The 21,027-nt window shown below is 47.1% G+C and overlaps 1 protein-coding gene across 1 annotated transcript; it reads left to right on the plus strand.

Moving 5' to 3' along the window:
• Nucleotides 1-1,269: 1,269 nt before the first annotated feature.
• Nucleotides 1,270-20,646, plus strand: utp20 (UTP20 small subunit processome component). Its single transcript, XM_079294508.1, has 61 exons — nucleotides 1,270-1,332; nucleotides 1,628-1,708; nucleotides 1,811-1,877; nucleotides 1,982-2,114; nucleotides 2,210-2,398; nucleotides 2,521-2,602; nucleotides 2,710-2,847; nucleotides 2,990-3,145; nucleotides 3,256-3,408; nucleotides 3,512-3,646; nucleotides 3,730-3,807; nucleotides 3,914-4,092; nucleotides 4,213-4,365; nucleotides 4,628-4,716; nucleotides 5,151-5,256; nucleotides 5,475-5,625; nucleotides 5,736-5,798; nucleotides 5,892-6,059; nucleotides 6,183-6,259; nucleotides 6,472-6,551; nucleotides 6,667-6,922; nucleotides 7,027-7,212; nucleotides 7,370-7,460; nucleotides 7,593-7,678; nucleotides 8,202-8,327; nucleotides 9,140-9,306; nucleotides 9,838-10,046; nucleotides 10,292-10,435; nucleotides 10,516-10,595; nucleotides 10,699-10,934; nucleotides 11,064-11,208; nucleotides 11,337-11,424; nucleotides 11,659-11,802; nucleotides 12,115-12,168; nucleotides 12,276-12,428; nucleotides 12,527-12,682; nucleotides 12,786-12,926; nucleotides 13,027-13,164; nucleotides 13,260-13,399; nucleotides 13,536-13,618; nucleotides 13,725-14,056; nucleotides 14,150-14,289; nucleotides 14,425-14,581; nucleotides 14,675-14,773; nucleotides 14,916-15,083; nucleotides 15,207-15,373; nucleotides 15,477-15,624; nucleotides 15,728-15,844; nucleotides 15,994-16,164; nucleotides 16,430-16,561; nucleotides 16,675-16,785; nucleotides 16,887-17,036; nucleotides 17,152-17,334; nucleotides 17,469-17,600; nucleotides 17,688-17,820; nucleotides 18,066-18,247; nucleotides 18,350-18,421; nucleotides 18,515-18,760; nucleotides 19,431-19,557; nucleotides 19,686-19,831; nucleotides 19,920-20,646. Exons 1-61 carry the CDS (start codon nucleotides 1,282-1,284, stop codon nucleotides 20,064-20,066), a joined length of 8,412 nt encoding a protein of 2,803 aa, XP_079150634.1. The 5' UTR covers nucleotides 1,270-1,281; the 3' UTR covers nucleotides 20,067-20,646.
• Nucleotides 20,647-21,027: the final 381 nt, after the last annotated feature.

The following is a 21,027-nucleotide window of genomic DNA, read 5'->3' on the forward strand; positions in this document are numbered from 1 at the left end:
GTAGTATGTACTGATAAGGACAGACTTCTGAAAGATAACTAATCAAGCAAAGAGTTCCATCAAACTATTTTCCCTTTCTACAGACATCGGTGTTTTAGCCCTTTTGATCCCTAATTGCTTTTGTTGGGTCAAACTGACCTGGGACATGCAGTAATCAGCATGTTCTGTAATAATGTGAATACATAGCCTCCCTTTTCAGTCAGTAAACATAATAAGTGGCATCATTTTTCAAATCAAATTTTCTCTTTCTGACACGTATCACTAAAATGTATCATGTTTTTTTTTTTTTTTTTTAATTATGCAGTTTCTATTTGAGTAGTCCCAGTCTGTATGATGTGAGGAAATACGAATATATGAAGTTTTGGCCACAGACGCCCTACATCATGTCAAACCCCACCAAACAAGTGTATGTGTGCGTGTGTGTGTGTGCGTGTGTGTGTGTGCGTGTGTCACTTACAGCCTGCAGTACGACTGCTACTAGTACTACTACTACTGCTACTTCAAAAACTGACTTTACTATTACGACTACTACTACTACTTATTATACTACTACTACTGTTATATAAAATACTACGACCACGACTACAGCTATTACTACGACTACTGATACTACTACTTCTACTTCTTCTAATTACTAATACTTCGACTACAACTTCTACTACTACTGCTACTACAAATATCACTACTGCTACAGCTAGTACTTATTCAAATGCTAATAATACTTATACTGCTAATAATACTTCTACTACAACTTCTACTACTACTACAACAAATATCACTACCGCTGGAATTCTTTTAGTGTATGTGAACTGCCAAAGGCTCATAGGTCTGTGGCTGCTTATGCCAACAAAATATTGTTGTTTTAGCTTGAGTTTATCAAATTAAACTAAGGACAACTGAATGACAGAGGTGTACAGGAGCTGACTTGAAATGGGGCAAGACTTCAGCTCTTTACTGGTGGTCATAACTATTATTTCATGGTCAGTGGTTAGCTCACGTTATCCAATGTAAACGAAGCTGGGTGGAGGTAGGCACGAAGCCTCAAACGAAGGCGGAAGTGAAGGCAGGATTGCTCTCTTGCCTCTCCACTTTTCTTCAGCCGCCACGCGGAGTAAAAATGTACCCACAATGCACTGTTCGTCATGGCGGCGCCCTGGTGTCGGCGTGTGTGTAAACAGTTGTAGCCAAGAGAAGAAACAAGCTGTAGTTTTCATGAATTGTTTAAATCCCACGAGGACATCTGGAATATAAAATAATCACGTATCAAGCGACGACGCAAAGATGAAGATTAAATCCAAGTCTTCGAATCACAAATCTGAGAACACCTACAAGGTGAGAGTCCAGAAACTTCATGTAGCATGATGCTAATCGAGGCGCAGGGGTACAGTGGATATAAAAACAGAACTGTACTAGTGTTTCAACAGTTTATTTAACTGATATATTATATGCAACTTATGACCAAGCAACTAGGGGGATTCGTAGTTGATTTCACTTGGATAGCAGAGCCTAATACGTTATGGAAAAGATGGCGTTTCACCTGAAACCCCCTAATATAGTCCCATTATTGAAGAATGGTTGTCTCCCTGCTCTAGCAGACATTTAACCCTTCTGATGTGTTTTCTTTCAGTTTCTCACTTTTGCTGAAAGACTTGCCAATGTCAACATTGATGTCATCCATCGTATTGACAGGACTGGATCTTATGCAGAGGTTGGTACAGGCATAATGGTTCCTCTCACGTACAGAGTGAGCTTCTCTGTGTTGATACTGTTTGCATCTAATTGATAATGACTTCTTTGCTCTTTTATGCAGGAAGTAGAAACATACTTCTCTGAAGGACTGACAAAATGGAAAGACCTCAACTTGACAGACCATTTCAGTATGTATACAATATAATACATACCACAGGAGTTGCTTTATTTTTTACTTGTAGGAACAAAGATACTTTGTAGCCATTGTAAAATGAATGCCTTTCCTCCACAGCTACATTTTTGAAAGAGGTTTCCAACCAGAGCCAGTCATTCAACATGCTGGTTTTCCATCAGAAGTCCATAGTGGCGAGTCTGAAAACACACCTGGCTGTCAAGGACAGTTTGGCCTACCAGCCGCTGTTGGAGTAAGTTGTTGTGTGTTCACCAGAGGAAGGGAGTTGTTGTTGTTGTATATCAAGCTGATGTACTAGCCGTGTCTCTCCTTTCTTTCATCCTCCAGCCTGGTGGTGCAGCTGGCCAGAGACCTGCAGACTGACTTCTACCCCCACTTCTCCGACTTCTACCTTCTGATCACCTCACTGCTGGACACCAAGGACACAGAGGTCTTGGAGTGGGCTTTCACCTGTCTCTCTTACCTCTACAAGTACCTGTGGAGGGTCATGGTGAAGGACATGACCAACATCTACAGGTGTGAAAATAAGATTGTCTCAGACTCTGTGGATGCTTCGCAGGTGAATCTTTTTCCCGACGTGGTGGATCTTTTTCCCCCCCTTTCGTAGCACTCACCTATTATTACTTTTGACCCCACAGTTTATACAGCACGTTGTTGGAGCACAAGAAAGAGCACATCCGCAAGTTTGCAGCAGAGAGCTTCTCTTTTCTGATGAGAAAGGTGAGTCATTTGCGTGTGAGCGGATGTCATACAGGAACTTGTACCGTCCTTTCTTGTGCCCTAAAGTGCCATTTTTAATTTTCAATGATGTCTCGTGTGTCACACAGGCTCCAGATCTCGATGCCCTGCTGAGTCATGTGTTCTCAGACCTGCAGCAGCACCCCGACAAGGCGGAGGGAGCAGGTCAGCTGCTGTTCGAAATGTGCAAAGGAGTCCGAAAAATGTTCCACTCCTGCGCTGCAAATGTGAGTTTCATTTCCAAGGAGTGGGTGATGTCGGGGGGGGGGCATTTAAAAGTCGCTTGTTGCTAAGAAATTTGAAACATTGTCATGTAAGAATAAACACAGTCATCCTGAATGTTGTTTTTCTCTCCACCTATCTCGCCAGGCTCTCCCTGTAGCTTTGCGTAAGCTCGGACCCTCAACCAACCCGGGAGTGTCTCTGCCGTGGGACGCCGTTAAGGAGGCTCTGGATCACATGGCGCAGGCTGCGGCCGATCACGTTGAAAGAGAACACTTCCTGGTTTTGTGGGAGTCCTTACAGGTGGGCGAGATGTCTGATCATCAGCTGGTCCTTTCTCCACCCTCCATTGATTTCTTTGTTGCGCTCCCTTCCCTGCCTTGTGTCTGATGTTGCTGTGTCCCCGTGTACAGGTCAGTGTGGTGGAGGTCTTGAGTGTTGTGGAGGCGAAAGGAGACGAGGCGGAGCAGGCAACAGAGCAGCTGGAGAGGCTGCTGTTCATTCTCCACACCCTGGTGTCCCACAAGGACGGAGCCAAGATCACCAAGCCAGAGGCTGTCTGCCAGGTAACAGGAGAACACGAATTTGTGAGATTTCGTTTCAAACAAAAACTCAACAACAACTGTCATTCCCCTAAAAGTCGATAATTTTTCATCATGTGTCCCACAGACGGTGTTGAGGCTGATTCAGAGCTCGTCTCTGTCGGCTTCTTGTTCCCGTCTGCTCCTCCAGATCACCTCCTCCCTGCTCCTCGGGGAGAACATCACGCTGCCAAAAGCACTCACCCAGGAGACGGTTCAAAAGGTGTGTGTTTGTGCTAAACAGGAAAAAAGACGGCATCTGTACATTGGGTGTGTGCTTCTCTGACGCTCTGTCTTCTTCACAAGGTGTTTGGCAGCACAATGGGGCAAGATCTGATACTGGAGTTCACCAAGGAGATGTTCACCATGAAACAATTTGAACAGGTGAGTTGTCACCAGAGTGATGTATCCACTATTTCCCTCTGTCTTTGGTTATTTTTCTTTCTGCGACTCCCTGACTCTTTCTTTTCTCTCCCTTCCTCTCCTCCAGCTCTTCCTCCCATGCCTGTTGCGTTTCACAGCAGGGTTGTTTGGCTGCGGGGATCCCCTGTCTCGCCACTGTGGCCTGGACACGCTGGTCAGTCTGATCCTCGCCAAAGCCCCGCCTGCCACGGAGGGCTCCATGGCCTTTGAAACCTACCCTCTGCTGTTCACCGGGCAGACCACTGGGTGAGATGCTACACTATACATCAAACATTTCGTTTTTTATCGAGCGAATTCAAGTTTTGCTGAATCCTCTTGTGCGTTTGAATTTTGTATTATTTTCCATAAACGTGTTTTTTCCTGCAGACTGTTCAGCACTATGGCCAGCGGTTCAACATCAGAGCAGCCGGCGGTGCCAGAGCTGGTGCTGTCGCTGATCCAATTTCCTGAGGAGCAGAACCAGTCCATCACTGACCTGTCACTGCCTTGGGCTGCGCTAGTGCTTCTGCCACACCTCAGGTAACACGCACGCACACACGCACGCACACACACACACACACACACACACACACACACACATATATACACTAAGACTTTGATATGGAAAGTCAGAGCATAATTAACGAATATTTCAGCACGAGCCTTGACCGTTACTGTGAAGAGGTTCCACCCGCTTCCTCACTTCCATCCTCTCTTGCATGCATGCATTGCAGAAAGGTCTGTCTGATGTATTCTATTTATTGCTCTGATATTGTGTTTACGTTTCTCTTTCATCTTGTAGGCCCATTGCTCCAGCTCGTGTTGTTCCAGCTGTGACTGCTTTCTTAAACCACCTTCTGTGTGAGATTGAGGCAGAGAAACTTGGAAAAGGTTTGTGATTCCTCGTTTTCTTTTGTGATGTTCACAGTGTATGAAACGTGTCGGAAGCGTGAATGGCAAAATGTTCATATCAACTAAAACGGTTGTGCCAAAACAATGATGTCACTAATTGTTTAAATGGAAGAATCGAGCCAGTGAGCAGCAGTTGTGGTTGTTTGACTAGAGGTAATCACAAACCTCTTTAAAAACTTTACGCACCATTAAAAACGATGCGTATTTAAGTTGTCTAAACAGGATGATCATCAACAACGTTTAAGAGGAGGAAGGTTTTAATTCCCACAAAGAAGTCTTCTTAAATCTGTTTCTATTTGGAGTTTACCCAAAGAAGTGTGGAAACACAAAACAAGAATTTGAATCCTGCGTTAAGTTTCTTTCTGTTCCTGAGACTGACTTGAAGCCCTTCTGTCCCGTCACCACTTCTCCAGCTGGTCTGTTTGTAGCCAGACAGGCCCTGAGCTGCCTCCTCACTCTGGACGGCTCTGCCCAGCTTCTCTCACTGGTCACCGTGGACAAGATCAACTCAATCCTACAGTAAGTACGCCATTTGTGTGTTTGTGTTAATAATTCAGTTCATCAATAGATTGGTAACGACTGGATGAAAAGAAAGAAAGCTACAACTTACTGCTATAGAAACATGTGGCTCACTTCTAAGGGGAATGTAAGGAGGAGTCTCCATTTATAGCATCGGATAGGAAACCTCTTCCTCACTTCCACTCAAGGGTTTTAACTCTTAACCATTGCGCTTCCAGGAAGTTTCCCACGGACCTGTCTGCCCTGCTGCTAGCAGACCTGTACTACACTCGCCTGTCACTCAGCGGCGTTTCAGAGCACCTATCCCACAGTGCACTGCTGGAGCTCCACCAGATGCTGCACGCCAACCTCTCCTCCAACATCCCCAAGGTATGTCTGCAGTCACAGCAGCGGGGACGTGAGGATCGCATGAAAGGACGAATATGAATATGTTGATATATTTACCGCAAAGTTCACGACTGAGTTCTTTTCTCTCTCAGATTCGCCTGCTGACTCTGAGGATTCTCTCTCAGTTCGAGGCGGAGCTCCCGCCACAGACCGAGGTACGACCGTCGGTCCAGATTCTCATGGAACTCAAATATAGGAAGCAAGAAGCTCGTGTCCTTACTTGTCTGAGTGTCTGCCCCTCTGTCCAGGGCGAGGAGAATGTGGAGGTGCAGCCGGTGTTCGCGCTGTGCCTGCAGGCCGAGCTGGTGCCGGCCTCGGTGCAGGACTACAGAGACAAGCTGCTCCACCTCCGAAAGCTGAGGCACGACCTGGTGCAGCGCAGTCTACCTCAGGGGCCACCCGACACCTTCCAGCAGGTACAGAGGACTCCACTCCTGTTGTTTCGTCTTCTTTTTATTCATTGGAATAATTGATCATTTATTCCTGTGACTTCCTGTGAATTCTTTATGCAAATGTAAGAGATGCTCGTTTTCCTTCAGGCGCCTCTGCGTTACCTCATCGCAATGCTGTTCGTCAACTTCAGGCCACTGTGGGACGCAGTCATTGAACTTCTCGTGTGAGTACAGTAGAATCTGAAACAACACACTTCTGGTGTTTTTGGTACAGTGCCATGGATTGTTAGCATTTTACTGCCCCTTGAACAGATTTTTAACTGATGAATGCTAACGATTCTAACAGGCCGTACTGGTAGAAACTTCTCTCAATTGCCTGAATAAATGTTGAAATAATCTGCTTAATTTATTGAGCATAAATAATTCCTCCTCACAGGACCCATGCCAGAGGGATGGACAACAGGGACTTCTGGAGGGTCTACCATGAACATCTGGAAATGGTGGCAGGGATAGCCGGTAAGGCTGCCCGCTGTGTCTCCTTCATACGCTCACGAGTTTAATCTTTGTTCAACGTCAGCTTCTACACAAGCAAAGGAAATGAGACAAAAAAGTTACTCTCTGCATGTCACAGAAAAAGAATTGCGGGCGGACGAAGAGGACGATGAAGAGGAGGAGTCGGATCTTCAGGGCGAGCCGGGCTGTGATGTCATTGAAAGCGGGGACGTGGGGGTGCTGTTCCTGGAGGAGCTGCAGTTGACCGCCAACCCCGACGAGAGGACGGACTTCCCCAACTTCCGCAGCCTGCTGTGGCGCTGCATGACCCAGTTTCCAGACAGAGTGGAACCGCGCAGCCGGGAACTGAGCCCTCTGCTGCTCCGGTTCATCAGGTTCGTGTTCACAGTGTTTTAATGGATATTTAGGAAATCATTTTCTGTAGATCTGTGTCATCAGCGAGTCCAAGCATCTAGCCCCGATGTTGTTTTGTTGTCAGGAATGAGTATTACCCTGCCGACCTGCTGGTGGCCCCCACTCAGGATTTGAGGAAGGTGAATGACGCGGCCCTAGAGGAGTCTGGGATGACTGCGGAGGAAGACGAGGAGAGAGTGGACGACGAGCAGGAGGCAGAGGAGGGAGGCAGACAACAGAGGAAGGCTCCTCCTAAGAGAGCTGCTGCCAAGTGAGACCTCACGATCACGCTGAATGTGTTGTTATAAGTAGTCAACGTGAACATCATTAGGGCTTCTTCTGTGGTTTCTCTATGACCAGTAAACCTGTACTGGTGTTGTGTAGTTTGAGTTTAACTGAGCCTTGTGTGGTTCTCTTTGTTTTTCCAGACAGCTGATTGTCCATCTGAAGCTATTTACCAAGTTCACCAACCCTCGCTCTCTCTACCTGGAGAGCAGCCTCAGTGAGCTGTATAACCAGGTAACCCCGGCGCCTCACACATCTTAAAGCTATCCCAACATGACAGCTGCTTGATACTGGGACCCAAATGTCACCATTTTGCTCTGGATATGATGTTTGGGACGTGCGTGATACGTTTCCCTCTGTTTTCAGTTGCTCTGCCATCAGGACCAGCAGATCCAGCGAGTGGCACTGGAATGTGTTCTCACATACAAAGACTCCGACATCGTACCATACAAGTAAGAAAACTAGCGTAACCGCCTGCAGAGATGGACGGGAGAGCAAACATACAGTAGCAACAAGCTCCCTTTCTTTCTTCCCCTCAATGAGGTCGTTGTGAGCGTGTTCGATAGGAATCAGAGCTCTCGTCCTCCACCCTCTCTGATTACAGGCGGAGGAATGTTAACGTCTGACTCTGCCTAACAGCATGCCCGCTGTTGTCTGTTATCAAGCCATCTGCTCACTGAGCCTCCAGGCAGCCTACCTGCAGACAGATGTGTGTTTCTGAGGAAGTTTAGCGTTACAGATGATTGTGTGTGACTCGATGTTCAGGATGACAGCAGCGTATGCCGTTTGTAATCCATATCTCATTAAGTGGTTATTAAATACACATGGTATTATGATGAGGCTACATTATGGGCAATTAGGAGATGTTCTTTTTTTTTTAATCCTAAGATCTGAGTATCTATCTTGCAAATAAGTCATTGAACCATTCTGGCTGCAGGGGTGATGAGTTTTGTGTGTGTTCGTGTGTGTGTACAGGGAGAATCTTGAGAAGATACTCGACGACAAACACTTCAAAGAGGAGATTGTCCATTTCAACATTTCTGAGGAGACGGGAGTGATTGATGCTTCACACAGAGCCAGACTCATCCCTTTGCTCATGAGGTGCGTGTGTGTGTGTGTGTGTGTGTGTGTGTGTGTGTCAAAGTACGTTTTTCCATTTGTTTTGTTAGCTTCCGTAAATAGGAATAGTTTGACTTATTGGTAAGATGAGAGGAATGACAACACTCATACAGCTTAGCTTAGCATAAAGACTGGAAACAGTAAGCCTGGTCCAATGGTAACAGCGTCTGCTATCCAGCACCTCTAATTGATGAACACGTAACTGTTTCGTTAAATCGATACAAAAATGTCAAGATGAAGACCGCTGATTAGCTGAGCGTAGCTTGGAGGATTATTTTTAAACTCGACAGCCAGGCTATCTGTTTCCAGTCTTTATGCTAAGCTAACGTCTCCTGGCTGTAGCTTCATATCGAACCGACAGGAGAGTGGTAAGAAAGTGAATAAGTGTATTTCTTCAAATGTCAAACTATTCCTTGAACCACTTACTTCTCAAAATATGAGTATTTGTATTGAACTATAAAAGCACACTGATGGGTTACATATTAGTTCATAAGATAATAAGACGGGTCATAGTCGAGCTGCTTTTTATCTGCCAGAGAGCAGAGAGAGCAGCTTGATGCCAACATTTTCTATTCATTTAACAAGCTACTGTTTGATCGGTAGACATGTTCATTCATAAACGATTGAAACAATGAATTTCCTCTGGTTTTTAATTACTTGACCCACATAAACTACAGGAGGCCTTGTTCATTAGTTTTGTATTTTCCCCGTTCATAGTGTACCATAGCTTTGTTCAGAGTAACCCCAGCTTTGAGTCTCAATCACCAGCCTCATGTTTGCTGTTTATTACACAGGATCCTGTCCGGCCGTCTGCGCAGCAAAGCAGGCAGTAAGTTTCAGGGGAAGGCGAGCGCCGCCACCCGGTCCTCCATTATCCTGCGTTTCCTGGCAGGTTGCCTACCCGAGGAGCTGGGAATATTCATTGACCTGCTGCTGGAGCCCGTCTGCCATCACAGTCAAGGTAAGACTCGTCCATGGTGGGAAATGAAAGAGTTTCTCAGTCCTGAAGTAAAACATTCAGGGGAAACTTCTACATTAGTTCAGTCCAATTGCTTTGATTGCAGTTTTTGATTTAACAAAGCATTATAATAACTCTTGTGGCGTGTTTATAAAGTCGTGTATTTAAACCTCAAACCATCAATTTATTCAACTGCTTGATGGTCTGAATACTTTCTAAGTCTACGTGGCAGACTACTTTTATTTTTTCTAGTTGAGTTTCAACCCCATTAAGATTGAAAATTCTCCGTGCATAACTAAAATGATATTTGAGAAGTGTATTTCCACGTTCTAATAACTAGTAGAGCCACTCGGCCTGAGTGCTTAAATGTGTAGATGATCCACTTAAAGAGACACCGGTAATTAGCAACAATGTTTTTCATATTTAATCATTAAAGTAAGTTTGAAAGATGTGAGGTTTTGCTTGATTTTTACGTCGTCATTTGTTCAATATTTAGCATTTTATGAATTCCAGAGTCAATCTTTCCATCCTCAGGGTCCTGCCTGGCAGCAGTGGAGAAAGCATTAGCTGAGACAGACGTGGGTGCCGTCCTGCCGCTGGGCCGGCAGCACAGCCTGCTGAACATCATCAATGTGGTGATCCAGAAACTGGGCCACCTCATCCACATCTACCTGCCCAAGGTGCTGCAGATCCTGCTGTGCGTCACCGCCTCTGTGTCCCACGTCCTGGACAACAGGGACCAGGTAATCTGGATCGGGACTGATGACATTTGTTCATTTCTTTAAACACATTTGTCATGATCAGATTACTGGTATTTTTCTTACAAAGTATAAATTACAAAGACAACTTGAGAGCATCTCAAAAGTAGCAACTTGAATAGGTTGATGCTGTTCAGTTACAGCTGCTGTATTACAGTATGTACTGTAATCCCCTGGATCTAGTGATGTCAGTGTCCTGGTTTCTCAGAGTCTTCCTCTATTCTCTGCAGCTGCGTCCAGGTTGCATCGGTCCTCTGAAGAACCTGAGGCGACTCGGCATCCTGAGGATCCAAGACTTTTTTGACGGCTTCGACTCCTACAGCTTCAGTGCGGACGAGCTGGATGCTGTCTTTCAGGCTGTGGTCTGGCCTCAGGTACGTGTTGCAAACAAGTTCAGTCTTTTTATTGTTTTCTTTGGTCCCTACATGTCTGGTTTACATTTCTGTTTGTGCAGGTGTGTCGTCTCCCTACAGAGAGCCCGTACTCCCCCACCCCTCTGCTGAAACTCATCCATGTGTGGTGCAAAAATGCCAGGTTCGTCTCATCTAGCCACCAGAACATCTTCATCACTTAATACCAGTTGTCATCCAGAGTGAGTTTAAGGAACTACAAAGTTGTGTTCTTTTGTCCGTCTCAGGTACTTCCCCCTCTTGGCCAAGCGGAGGCCGAACCAGCCGGAGTGTGATGTCCTCTTTAACGTCTTCGCCCTCCTCTCAGCCAAGAAAGCTTCCCCGATGTCCATCGGAGTGGTGATGGACATTGCTGAGTCTCTAGCAACCACTGAAGACTTTGTTGCTGCAGAGGCTGAGACAGAGCTGAGCGTCAACGGCTGTGTGTTCCCGCAGCCTAAAGAGGGCAGTCTTATCACTGCAGGTTAGCAGAGTTTGCCTTATTTTATCCCTAATATATATACCCTGTATACATATGTCTCCTAATTCCAATGTCTGGCTAGTTGTCACTGCTGGACAAAGTGAACTGTGCATGTTTTTCTATGTCCTCCAGACTCATTGAGTCAGGGCTCCAGAGTGCTGCTGCCTCACATATCCACCCTGCTGCAGTACATCAGCGGAGTCGTACGCAACACAGACCGACTCAAGAAGAAGAAGTTCAGGGCACAGGTGGCCAAAGAGCTCAACATCCTCTCCAAGTGCGTGTTTTATTTGGATGAGAAACACACAGTAGAGTTTTTTTTCCTGTTTTACTTTATGTAAGATGTATCTCTTAAAAATGTACGATATGCAGTCGCCTCATCAAACTTGTTGTTTTCTCCTTCAGGGTCAGTCGATTTGTGAGCGACAAGGAGCAGAGCTCGGTGCTCATCAGCTTGTTGCTGCCCTACCTCCAGAAAGGCCACAATCCTCAAGTAAGACTTCCTGCTTACTTTTGTCCGTTTTCTTTTTTAAATGTTGTGGTGCAGAAAGCTTTCATTGCAATCAAATGTTTTCTGCCTCCAACGACCTCTACCTATTCACTGATCTAAGTAATGAAAGGGTTAAGTGATGGAGGTGGTCAACGCAGGACAACGTTTGGAGTTCTTTGTAGTAGATTGTACATCTTCATGCTGCACATGAATGACCTTGCTGCGTGTTTGTTTCAGGAGACGGAAATCGACGTCCTGGCCACCATGCAGAACCTGCTGCGACAGTGTGTGCAGCCATCCGCCTTCCTGCGGCCGCTCAGCAAACTCTTCTCTGTCATTCACAACAAGCTGCCCAGACAGGCCCTCACCAATGTCTTCCAGGTACGGCAGAGAACCTAACAACATGCTGTGATTAAAGGTGGACAGTGTTTGTAACTTTAGCCGCGATAAGGTGCGTTGTATTCAGGGAAAAAAGCAGCACGTGCTGAGCCAGTTCAAGGATGCTGTAAAAGGCGTTAATCTGCCTTTACCTATCAAGAGCTGTTGCGAGAGACAACTTAAGTGGGGGGAAATAAACTGAAAACAGGTCAGATATTACTTGAACATGAAGCCTCTTTGTACGAAATGTAGATGTTCGAAATTCTATAATAATCTTCCTCCCTCTCAATCTACCTTTGCTGCTCTGCTCTTCAGACTCTGTCGGATCTGGAGCCCTCTCTCTCGTACATCACTGATTTAGCAACAAAGGTAAGATCGTTCATTACATTCACACATTCGCAACCGGTGAGAAAACCAACCGGTGAGAAAACCAACCGGTGAGAAAACACTCGTTGTTTCCTGCTCGCCGTCTCCAGCTCAACGCATTCGACAGTCGACACTTGGACGAGGTCTACTTCGACGTGCGTCTGGTGGCTTTCCAAGACGCCTCCAGGCGGGTCAAAGACATGACGACTCTGGACCTGGACTACATCTACACCGTCATACACAACTGCTTCCACACCTTTGAGGTAAGCAGACGTATGGTACACATAAACTCGTCTAAATGAACTCTACTCTGCTGCTTCAACAGCTTTCATTATCTTCTCCCCTCCCTTGCACCCTCCAGATTGGTGACATGTCGCTGGGAGACAACGCCACCTTGTGTCTGTCTGCAGTGATCACCCAGCTGGCGGCGGTCGGTGCTGGAGAACAGCTCTTCAAGGACATCGTACACCACACCATCCTGGACGCTTTACACAAGGGGCTGCGCAGCAAGACAGACGTAGGAACTCGCACCTCTCCCCCCATTTCTGCTGCGATACCAGCTGTATCAAGAGTTACGCTCCAACCATGTGGTCTCTTCTGTCTCTCCTTCTCCCCTCCAGAGTGTGCAGCATGAATACACCACAGTGCTGGCCTGCCTGGTGAAGACCTTTCCCTCCAAGAAAGAGTTCAGAGACCTGGTGCAGCTCACCAACTACACTGACCTGGAGTCTGACTTCTTTGAGCACATGAAGCACATCCAGGTCAGAGAGCAGCCATGAATACTCATTCCTCTATCTCCTTGCTTCCTTTTGTTATCTGACTGTTGGACACAAACTGTGTGTTTTGCTTCTTCCCGTTTAGATCCACCGTCGTGGTCGTGCCCTGAGGAAGCTGGCCAAGCAGCTGACCGAGGGCCAGGTGGTGATGACGCCTCGCTCTCTCCAGAATTACATCATGCCGTACGCCATGACCGCCCTGCTCGATGAGAAGATGCAGAAGGTGACTCGGACATATATTTAAAGCTTTGAGGGAGAACTGCACGCGTTTTGTTTATTAGTTTGTGTGTCTGACTCTCCTCTCCTCTCACACTGCAGCATGAGAACATGATATCGGCGTCGGTGGAGGTTGTGGGCGCCGTGTGCCGGAGGCTGACCTGGTCCAAGTACCTCTACTACCTCAAACACTTTGTCCACGTCCTGCAGACAGGGCAGACCGAGCAGAAACTGGCCGTTAGGTAGGTTTTTTTTACTGTTTTTAAACCATTGCTTTTAAATGACCTTTTGCATTTAACATAAAGTGTTTGGTTCACTCTGTACTAAGAGGCTCCCTCCTTTCCTTTTCTCCCTTGTGTTGTACCACTATAACTCCAGTTTGCTGGTCACCGTCCTGGAGGCTTTCCATTTTGACCACCAGACCCTCAGCAGAGAAATGGAAGCAGCCAAGGCCAGAGAGGGTGAGTTCTCAGCTGAGACTGCTTTAAAACAAATACGAAGTCGAATAAATGTCATAATGCGTCTTATTGATAAACATCCTAAATCAAACTACATATCTCTATCAAGCTGAGAGTGTTGCAGTCGACGCTGAGGATGAGGAGCCAGCTGCGGCCGACGAATCGGACGCAAGCGATGATGACGAGGAGGCAATGGAGGTCGACGGTAAGACCGCTCCAACCAATGTCCCCATGGAGACGGACACCACCGGCGGAGGAAAGCCCGTCGCCGCTAAAGAAGGAGCCGCCTCTGAAGCCAAGAAGCCGGCGGCTCCTAAACCCTTCGCAGTAGCCAGCGGGCTGCCGCAGAGCACGGAGGAGATGGAGTCTCTGATCCGCGCCATCCAGCAGACCGTTGGCAACAGCGTGCTGCCTCGCCTGCACAAGTGTCTCACTGCAAAGGTACGACGCGCCCGCACACAAATACAGTCTTCATCCGTTCTGAAAGCTGTAAGCAGCGGTATAATAGTGGAGGTGTGTTTGTGTTTGGTTCAGATAAAGCGTGACGATGAGCACAAGGCAGTGAAGTCGAAGGATGTGAAGGAAGAGGAGGTGGCGAGGATACCGATAGCCTTCGCCATGGTCAAAGTGATGCAGAGTCTGCCTCCAAGCATCATGGACGCCAACCTGCCTGGGTATGCTGCTGTGCTGAAACCTTTTTGTGATCATATATATGGGACTACTTAATACTGTACAGTAGTATGTTTTAAATGACAACATTTTAGTGTTACGCGTCTTTTTGCTGCTAAATATTTGTGTGTGTTGTCCAGGATCCTGATCAAGGTGTGTGTGGTGCTGAGGAACCGCTTCCAGGAGGTCCGCGACGTGGCGAGGGGAACTCTGGTGAAGATCATCGAGACTTTAGGCGTCAGGTACCTGCAGTACCTGCTCAAAGAGATGCAGGGGGTGCTGGCCAAGGGCTACCAGGTAGCAGCGCACACATGGACACAAGCATTAAAGCACAGTCAGACCTGTCTTTGAAAGTCTTAATGATATCTGTATGTGCTCCCCTCTACCCAGGTCCACGTGCTAACATTCACAGTGTACCAGCTGCTGTCAGTCCTCAGTCCAACCCTGAAGAGCGGGGACCTGGACCCATGCATGAACATGCTAATCGACGTAAGAACGCTTCACACCACAAACCCACATAGATGCACCGTTATGTCAAATGATAAAGATTTGAAATGCTCGATTTGTGTTTTTTCGGACATACAGTCACCGCTAGCGTTCATCTTCCTCTTCATTCTTCCCTGCTGGTCAGATCTTTAACAACGAGCTGTTCGGGCCCGTGGCCGAGGAGAAGGAGGTGAAGGGGATCGTCTCCAAGCTGATGGAGGCTCGGCACAGCAAGAGCCTGGACTCCTACGAGCTGCTGGCCCACTTTTGCAGCAAGGAGAGCGTCACCAAGTTCCTATTGCCACTGAAGGAGGTGAGGGGGGGAGGATATAAACAAAAGACCTGCTTAACTGTATAAGCATGTGTTTAAACTCGCGTGATCGTCTTTCTTGAAAGCAAAAGTGACTCGACTTTAAGCATTGAATTTGACTTTCAGCTGCTGGAGAATTCCTTCAGTCTGAAGGTGTGTAACCGGGTGGGTGCTGTGCTGAGGCGACTGGTCCTGGGTCTGCTCGTCAATGACGGCATGACTTCCCAAGATATCCTACTGCTGTGCCACGGCCTGGTCAGCGAAAGCCTGCCGCTGCTTACCAAGAGAGACCGGTACACACACACACACACACAAGCTCACATCAATGTGCAGTAAATCACTTTAATGCTTATATCCACCTGCCATGTATGACACTGTATATGTGTGTGTGTGTAGAGACAAAGCCTCAGCCAAGCCTCCTCCAGACCCCAGACTGCCCCCTCCCAGCTGCCTGCTCCTGCCCCCGACTCCGAAGAGAGGAGGTCAGAAAGCTCTGGTCAGCAGCCGAACCAACATGCACATCCTGGTGGACGCTGGCCTCAAGGTGCACATTGGAAAAAACTCCCCAAGCTACGAGTCCATCATGTAATAGATTTGTTTTGTTTTGCTGAAGTGTTTGCCATCATGTGTGTCCGCCTGTTTCTCAGCTGCTCCACCTGAGTCTGAAGAAGTCCAAAGTGACGTCGTCCGACGCCTCGGCTCTGGAGATGCTGGATCCTTTCGTACCGCTGATGCTCGACTGCCTCGACTCCATGCACGTCAAGGTACTCGGGCTTTATTATTACATGGGTGCTTTTATCCCCCTAACTTTGAGCATCATCGGTCAATCGAAACACATTTCCATATCTGAGATTGTAACTCGTACTATCTCCACTATCCTCCACCCTCTCCCTCCGTCGCTCCTCCCTCCCAGGTGATCACAGAGGCTCTGGTGGCGTTCACTTGGCTGTTGAAGTTCCCTCTGCCAGCAGTGGAGCGGAACGCCGACCAGGTGACCAAGCAGCTCTTTGTCCTGCTGAAGGATTACTCCAAGGCCGGAGCTGCCCGCGGGGAGAACTTCCTCCTCGTCCAGAACTGCTTCAAGGTACCACAAATAATAAACACGCACATGCACACACCTGAAGATAGACGGGTGAGACCATCCGTCAGTCTGAGGAACATTCCCTTTAGTTTTGTAGCTAAAACATAACGAAGTATTTAGGTTCCTGTAACATGAAAGCAGCTTTCTGGAATAGTATGATACTTTTGAAAGGGAAAGAATAGGTTGTGGAACTGTTCCAACTAAATTATGAAAAGTGAAAAAATAGAAGATAAAACTGCTTCATGGTGATTCTGTCTTTGTCTCTCAGGCCATCACCATACTGGTGAAGAATGTCAAAAACAACCAGATTTCAGAGACACAACTACAAGTGCTGCTGGGATATGCCGAGGAAGACATCTACGACCAGTCTCGCCAGGCCACGGCCTTCGGCCTGCTGAAGGTAGCCGGTCAGATGTTGACCTGAGTGTTTGTGGTGCTGTGCAAAAAGCTTCAGGCCACATTCTTCCAGGATGTCTTGAGCTATGTATTCATACGTGTGTCTGTCTCCTTCAGGCAATTCTGTCCAGGAAGCTCATTGTTCCAGAGATGGAGCAGGTGATGAGAAAAGTGGCCAAGCTTTCCGTAACCGGCAGCAATGGAATGATCAGAATCCACTGTCGACAGGTACTCGCACATAAAAGAACATTCCTTCTCGTTGCTTTATACCAAATGACAAAATGGTGTTCAGGAAAATCTTTTGTTCAGCCAGTGTCCATGTTTTGCAGATCTATCTGAAATACCTGCTGGACTACCCCCTGGGGAAGAAGCTGAGAGGGCACCTGGACTTCGTGGTGGCCCAGCTGCACTACGAGCACGACACAGGCAGGGAGTCTGTGCTGGAGATGCTGGCCTACGTCTTCCAGACGTTCCCTCAGGTGCGCACATCTGCTCTCAAGTCTGCATGTGGTCAATAATCCTCAGTCCGGCAGTGAAAAATCACAGCGTTATTAACCCAGAGCACTCTGCGTGCTTCCTCATTTTCCCGCTCAGGAGCTGCTGTTGAAGTACAGCGGCTTGTTCTTCGCCCCGCTGGCCCTGGTCGTGGTCAACGATGACTCGGCACGCTGTAAGAAAATGGCCGCCATGGCCATGAAGGCCCTGCTGGCCAAGCTGGACGTGAACCACCAGAACAACCTGTTCTCCCTCGTCAACACCTGGCTGAATGCAGAAAAGGTATGCATACACTCTCGCTTGTAGGGCAACAATTTCACACAGTGAATTCAAATCAGCTGGTTTTTTTGTTGGTCTTAAATTATTTAGAATAAGATCTAATTCAAACCTCTAACCGCCCCGTCCTGCCCTCCCAGGCCAGCCTGCGGCGTCTCGGGGCTCAGGTTTGTGGTCTGTACGTGGAGCTGGAGGAGGAGAAGTTCGCCCGGCGCATGGTCGACCTGCTGCCGCTGCTGGAGAGAGAGATAAACCCTGCCAAATACGAAGACGTGAGGCGACTCATTCACACACTGTCCTCGGCCACACGTTTGAAGCCCGAGGAAAGGGCAGCATCTTAACCCTCTCGTGTCTTTCAGATCGAGGAGGAGCAGGATGAGAGAGGAGCAGACAGGCTGCTGTTCAGTTTTCTGACTCTCATCACCAAACTGAGCAAACACTGCGGCCTGCTGGAGCTCAACAAGCCTCGCGACACACTCTGTAGTATCTGGGGTAAAGGGCCGACACACACACACACATTACACACACACACTCGCTCAATTGTAATGATATTTTATGCCACATATTACAGGAAGATATTTTTTTTGTGCCTCCTTTGTGACAATTTCACACAAATGTCTAATAGGAAAGAATTATGACGTGATGACATTTTGGACAGACACGGATGCAAACTGCAACGTGACTGTTTGGCGGAGGCATACGACCACGAGTCGGTAACTGTGGTTTTCATCCTGCAGGTCACATTGAAGCCCACCTGCGCTACCCTCACTGCTGGGTGTGGCTGACTGCCTCGCAGCTTTTTGGTCAGCTGTTCGCAGCCCATCAGGCAGAGCAGCTGGTCGCTGCATGGAGAGGAGAGGGAGATGCTTCACCTCAGTCTCCAGCCACAGCCTTTATCACCAGCAGCCTGGACAAGAAGGTGAGCGCTTGGTTTTTTTTCCAGCTGTGATCAGATTTATGCATGTTCTTCTCATTATTTGAACTCTTTTTTTTCTGCCTTCTTCATGACATTTGACAACAGATGAGAGAGTTGGCGTTATCGTTCTGCCATCAGCTACAGTCCAAGTTCCTAGACATAGCATCAGGAGAGCAGGTGCCTAAACTCCACCACAACACACCGGAAAGTTTTGTGAAATATGAAATTGAATGGGAGTTGATTGACGGACATTTTCTGCTCCGCCCACAGGTGATCAAGAACCTGCTGTTCGTCGGCAAGGTGATCTACCTCCTGTCTTCCGAGTCTGAAGTCACTCCCCCTCAGGAAGAAGTGGAAAAGGAGGAGAGGGAGGAGAAAGAAGCAGAGGGGGAAGATGAAAAGGAAGAGGAGGAAGATGACAAGGAGGATCGGCCTCCTTCCCTGCTGTGGTTGATAAAGAAACTGTCGCTGATGGCCAAGAGAGAGGCAGCATACACTCCCAAAGTTCCCCTGAAGGTACACATCGGGCGCTGTTCATTATGCTAACGTGTCTCTTTGCTTCCTCACCCCTTAACTCCTCACAGCGAGGATGTGAGAGATGGATGCCAGGAAGAGGGACGAGGACAGAGGAGCCAAAAATGCTAAATGAGAAACCCTTGATGTCATTGTGTCATTTATACGTCGCACCACTTCTGCTTAGGATACACTTGTGTTACTCTCACTCACTACGCTCCTCCAGAACCCTCCTCTCTCCTTGCTCCTTTTCTCCTGGAGGTGCGTTTAAGGGATTAGGAGATATGATGGTAGAGGAACACGGGAGGAGAGAGGACGTGAGGAAGCATTAGTTAGCATAATGATAGGCACCCAAAGAAGCTAATAGTGTCCCTGGTTAACTTCAGACACTGATTGCTATAAACCAAAGAGCCTTGTCTTCCTTCTTCAAATCCAATCTCATTGCAGGGTACCAACATGTATTTATCACATTGAAATAATTATACATACACAGGGTACATTTTCTAGTAGATGTAATAATGATGATTTCTCAAGTCCTTAATTACCATCTGTGACAACATAAACCAGAACTGTCAAATTCATTTATTTAAATTCTAACGTTGAAAACGATCTTTGCATTGTCTCGGTTGTAAAATAATTCCCTTTTCTTTCCCTCCACTCCGCACTGCCACAGAGGACGTGTGTGTTCAAGTTCCTGGGAGCGATGGCCATGGACCTGGGGAAGGAACGCCTTGGCCCCTATCTGACCACTCTCATCACTCCGCTCTACAGGGAGCTGGACAGCACCTATGCAGACCAAGGTACCTGCTCCTAACCTGTCTTTAAAACAACAAAAAGCCTAAAAATGTCTTTGTCCAGAGTTCCTAACCTGTCATGTATCAGTGAAATAAACCTCAGACTTCCTACAAACATCTCCCTCCATGTCCAGATCCCACCCTGAAGAACCTGGCACAGGAGCTGATCGAGCTGCTGAAGAGACACGTGGGGCTGGAGAGGTTCTCTCTGGCCTTCTCTGCTGTCCAGAAGGAGTTTTCACAGAGGCGAACTGCACGCAAACGACACAGAGCCATTCAGGTACGATGACCCAAAAACACATTCACGAACACACAAAGTGCCAACTTCCTTCCTACCAATCAATGTATTTGTCTTCTGTTTTTCCCAGGCGGTGGCGAACCCAGAAATCGCAGCCAAGAAGAAACTCAAGAAGCACAGGAACAAAATCGAAGCCAAAAAGAGGAAGATCGAGTTCCTCCGGCCCGGATATAAAGCCAAGAGGCAACGGCTCAAAGACCTGGCCATGGTGCAGTGAGCCAAGTCGGCGGCTACTTCGGCTAATCGAGGACTCGAGGTGGGATCGAAAGCTGGGCCGGTTAACCCAGGAAGGTGACTCCTGTGCTTTAACTGGCTGCAGATTCAGAGACAAGTCTCACTTCGTGATCTTTCATAAGATTTTTAAAAATTGAGATATCGTGTAACTGCTGTTTCCCGGCAGGATGTCTCTGCATTGCTTACATCAGTTCATAGGAACTAAATGTTTTATTTTTCGGCGGTGAAGAAAGTGGAGACTTGTGCTGTGCAGTTCAACGTGCTTTTTGTGATTAAAAGGATGAGACAATTTTACTGATCGTTCGTGTTCTGGTATCAGTTTTGAAAATCAAACCATCTTAAACACAGAATAGTAGAATCACTGGTAGCAACCAGCGACTCATTGTCACTGTACAAGCAGATATAAATATGCAACCATAAACCATCAAGCACACAGTGTTCAGTGACTAACGGGCCAAAGGAATTGGGAGGGCTTGTCCAAGGCTTCAGGTGGGGAGGAGTGTAATTGGGGGTCCAGTGGAAAGGTCAGTCACAAGGCTTCATACCGAAGGGTCAGAGGTCAGGAGAATGTACAGAAAGGGTGGGAGCCTACCAGTCTGTCTTTGAGGGCGGGAGGGCCCAATTATGTTTTCTGACACACTTTAGCTTGAGTTTTTTCAACGTACACATGACTTTACATACTATACATTCACTTTTAATGACTTGTCGACATCATATATCCACATACTATACTTTGACTTCCTATACTCTGACTGGTTTACACATTCTATACTATCACTTTTCTAACATAGTATACAGTCTTCCTCTGGCGATTTTAGACATACTATACAATTACCGTACTTTCTTTATGACAAACAATACTCTGGAAGTTTTTATCACTAATTTGACATTTTTATGACAGTATACTATGGTTTGCTATGTCTTTATTTTTCGTTACGTACTAT

The sequence above is a fragment of the Melanostigma gelatinosum genome (assembly GCF_949748355.1).
Source record: "Melanostigma gelatinosum genome assembly, chromosome: 22".
Lineage (NCBI taxonomy): Eukaryota > Metazoa > Chordata > Actinopteri > Perciformes > Zoarcidae > Melanostigma > Melanostigma gelatinosum.

Bases quoted from the DNA above. Each gene is read 5' to 3' on its own strand.
- utp20 (XM_079294508.1), top strand. From the start codon at position 1,282: ATGAAGATTAAATCCAAGTCTTCGAATCACAAATCTGAGAACACCTAC. The intron at 10,436-10,515 runs GTACGTGTTGCA...CTGTTTGTGCAG, and splicing joins AGGCTGTGGTCTGGCCTCAG to GTGTGTCGTCTCCCTACAGA. The intron at 13,619-13,724 runs GTGAGTTCTCAG...ATCTCTATCAAG, and splicing joins AGCAGCCAAGGCCAGAGAGG to CTGAGAGTGTTGCAGTCGAC.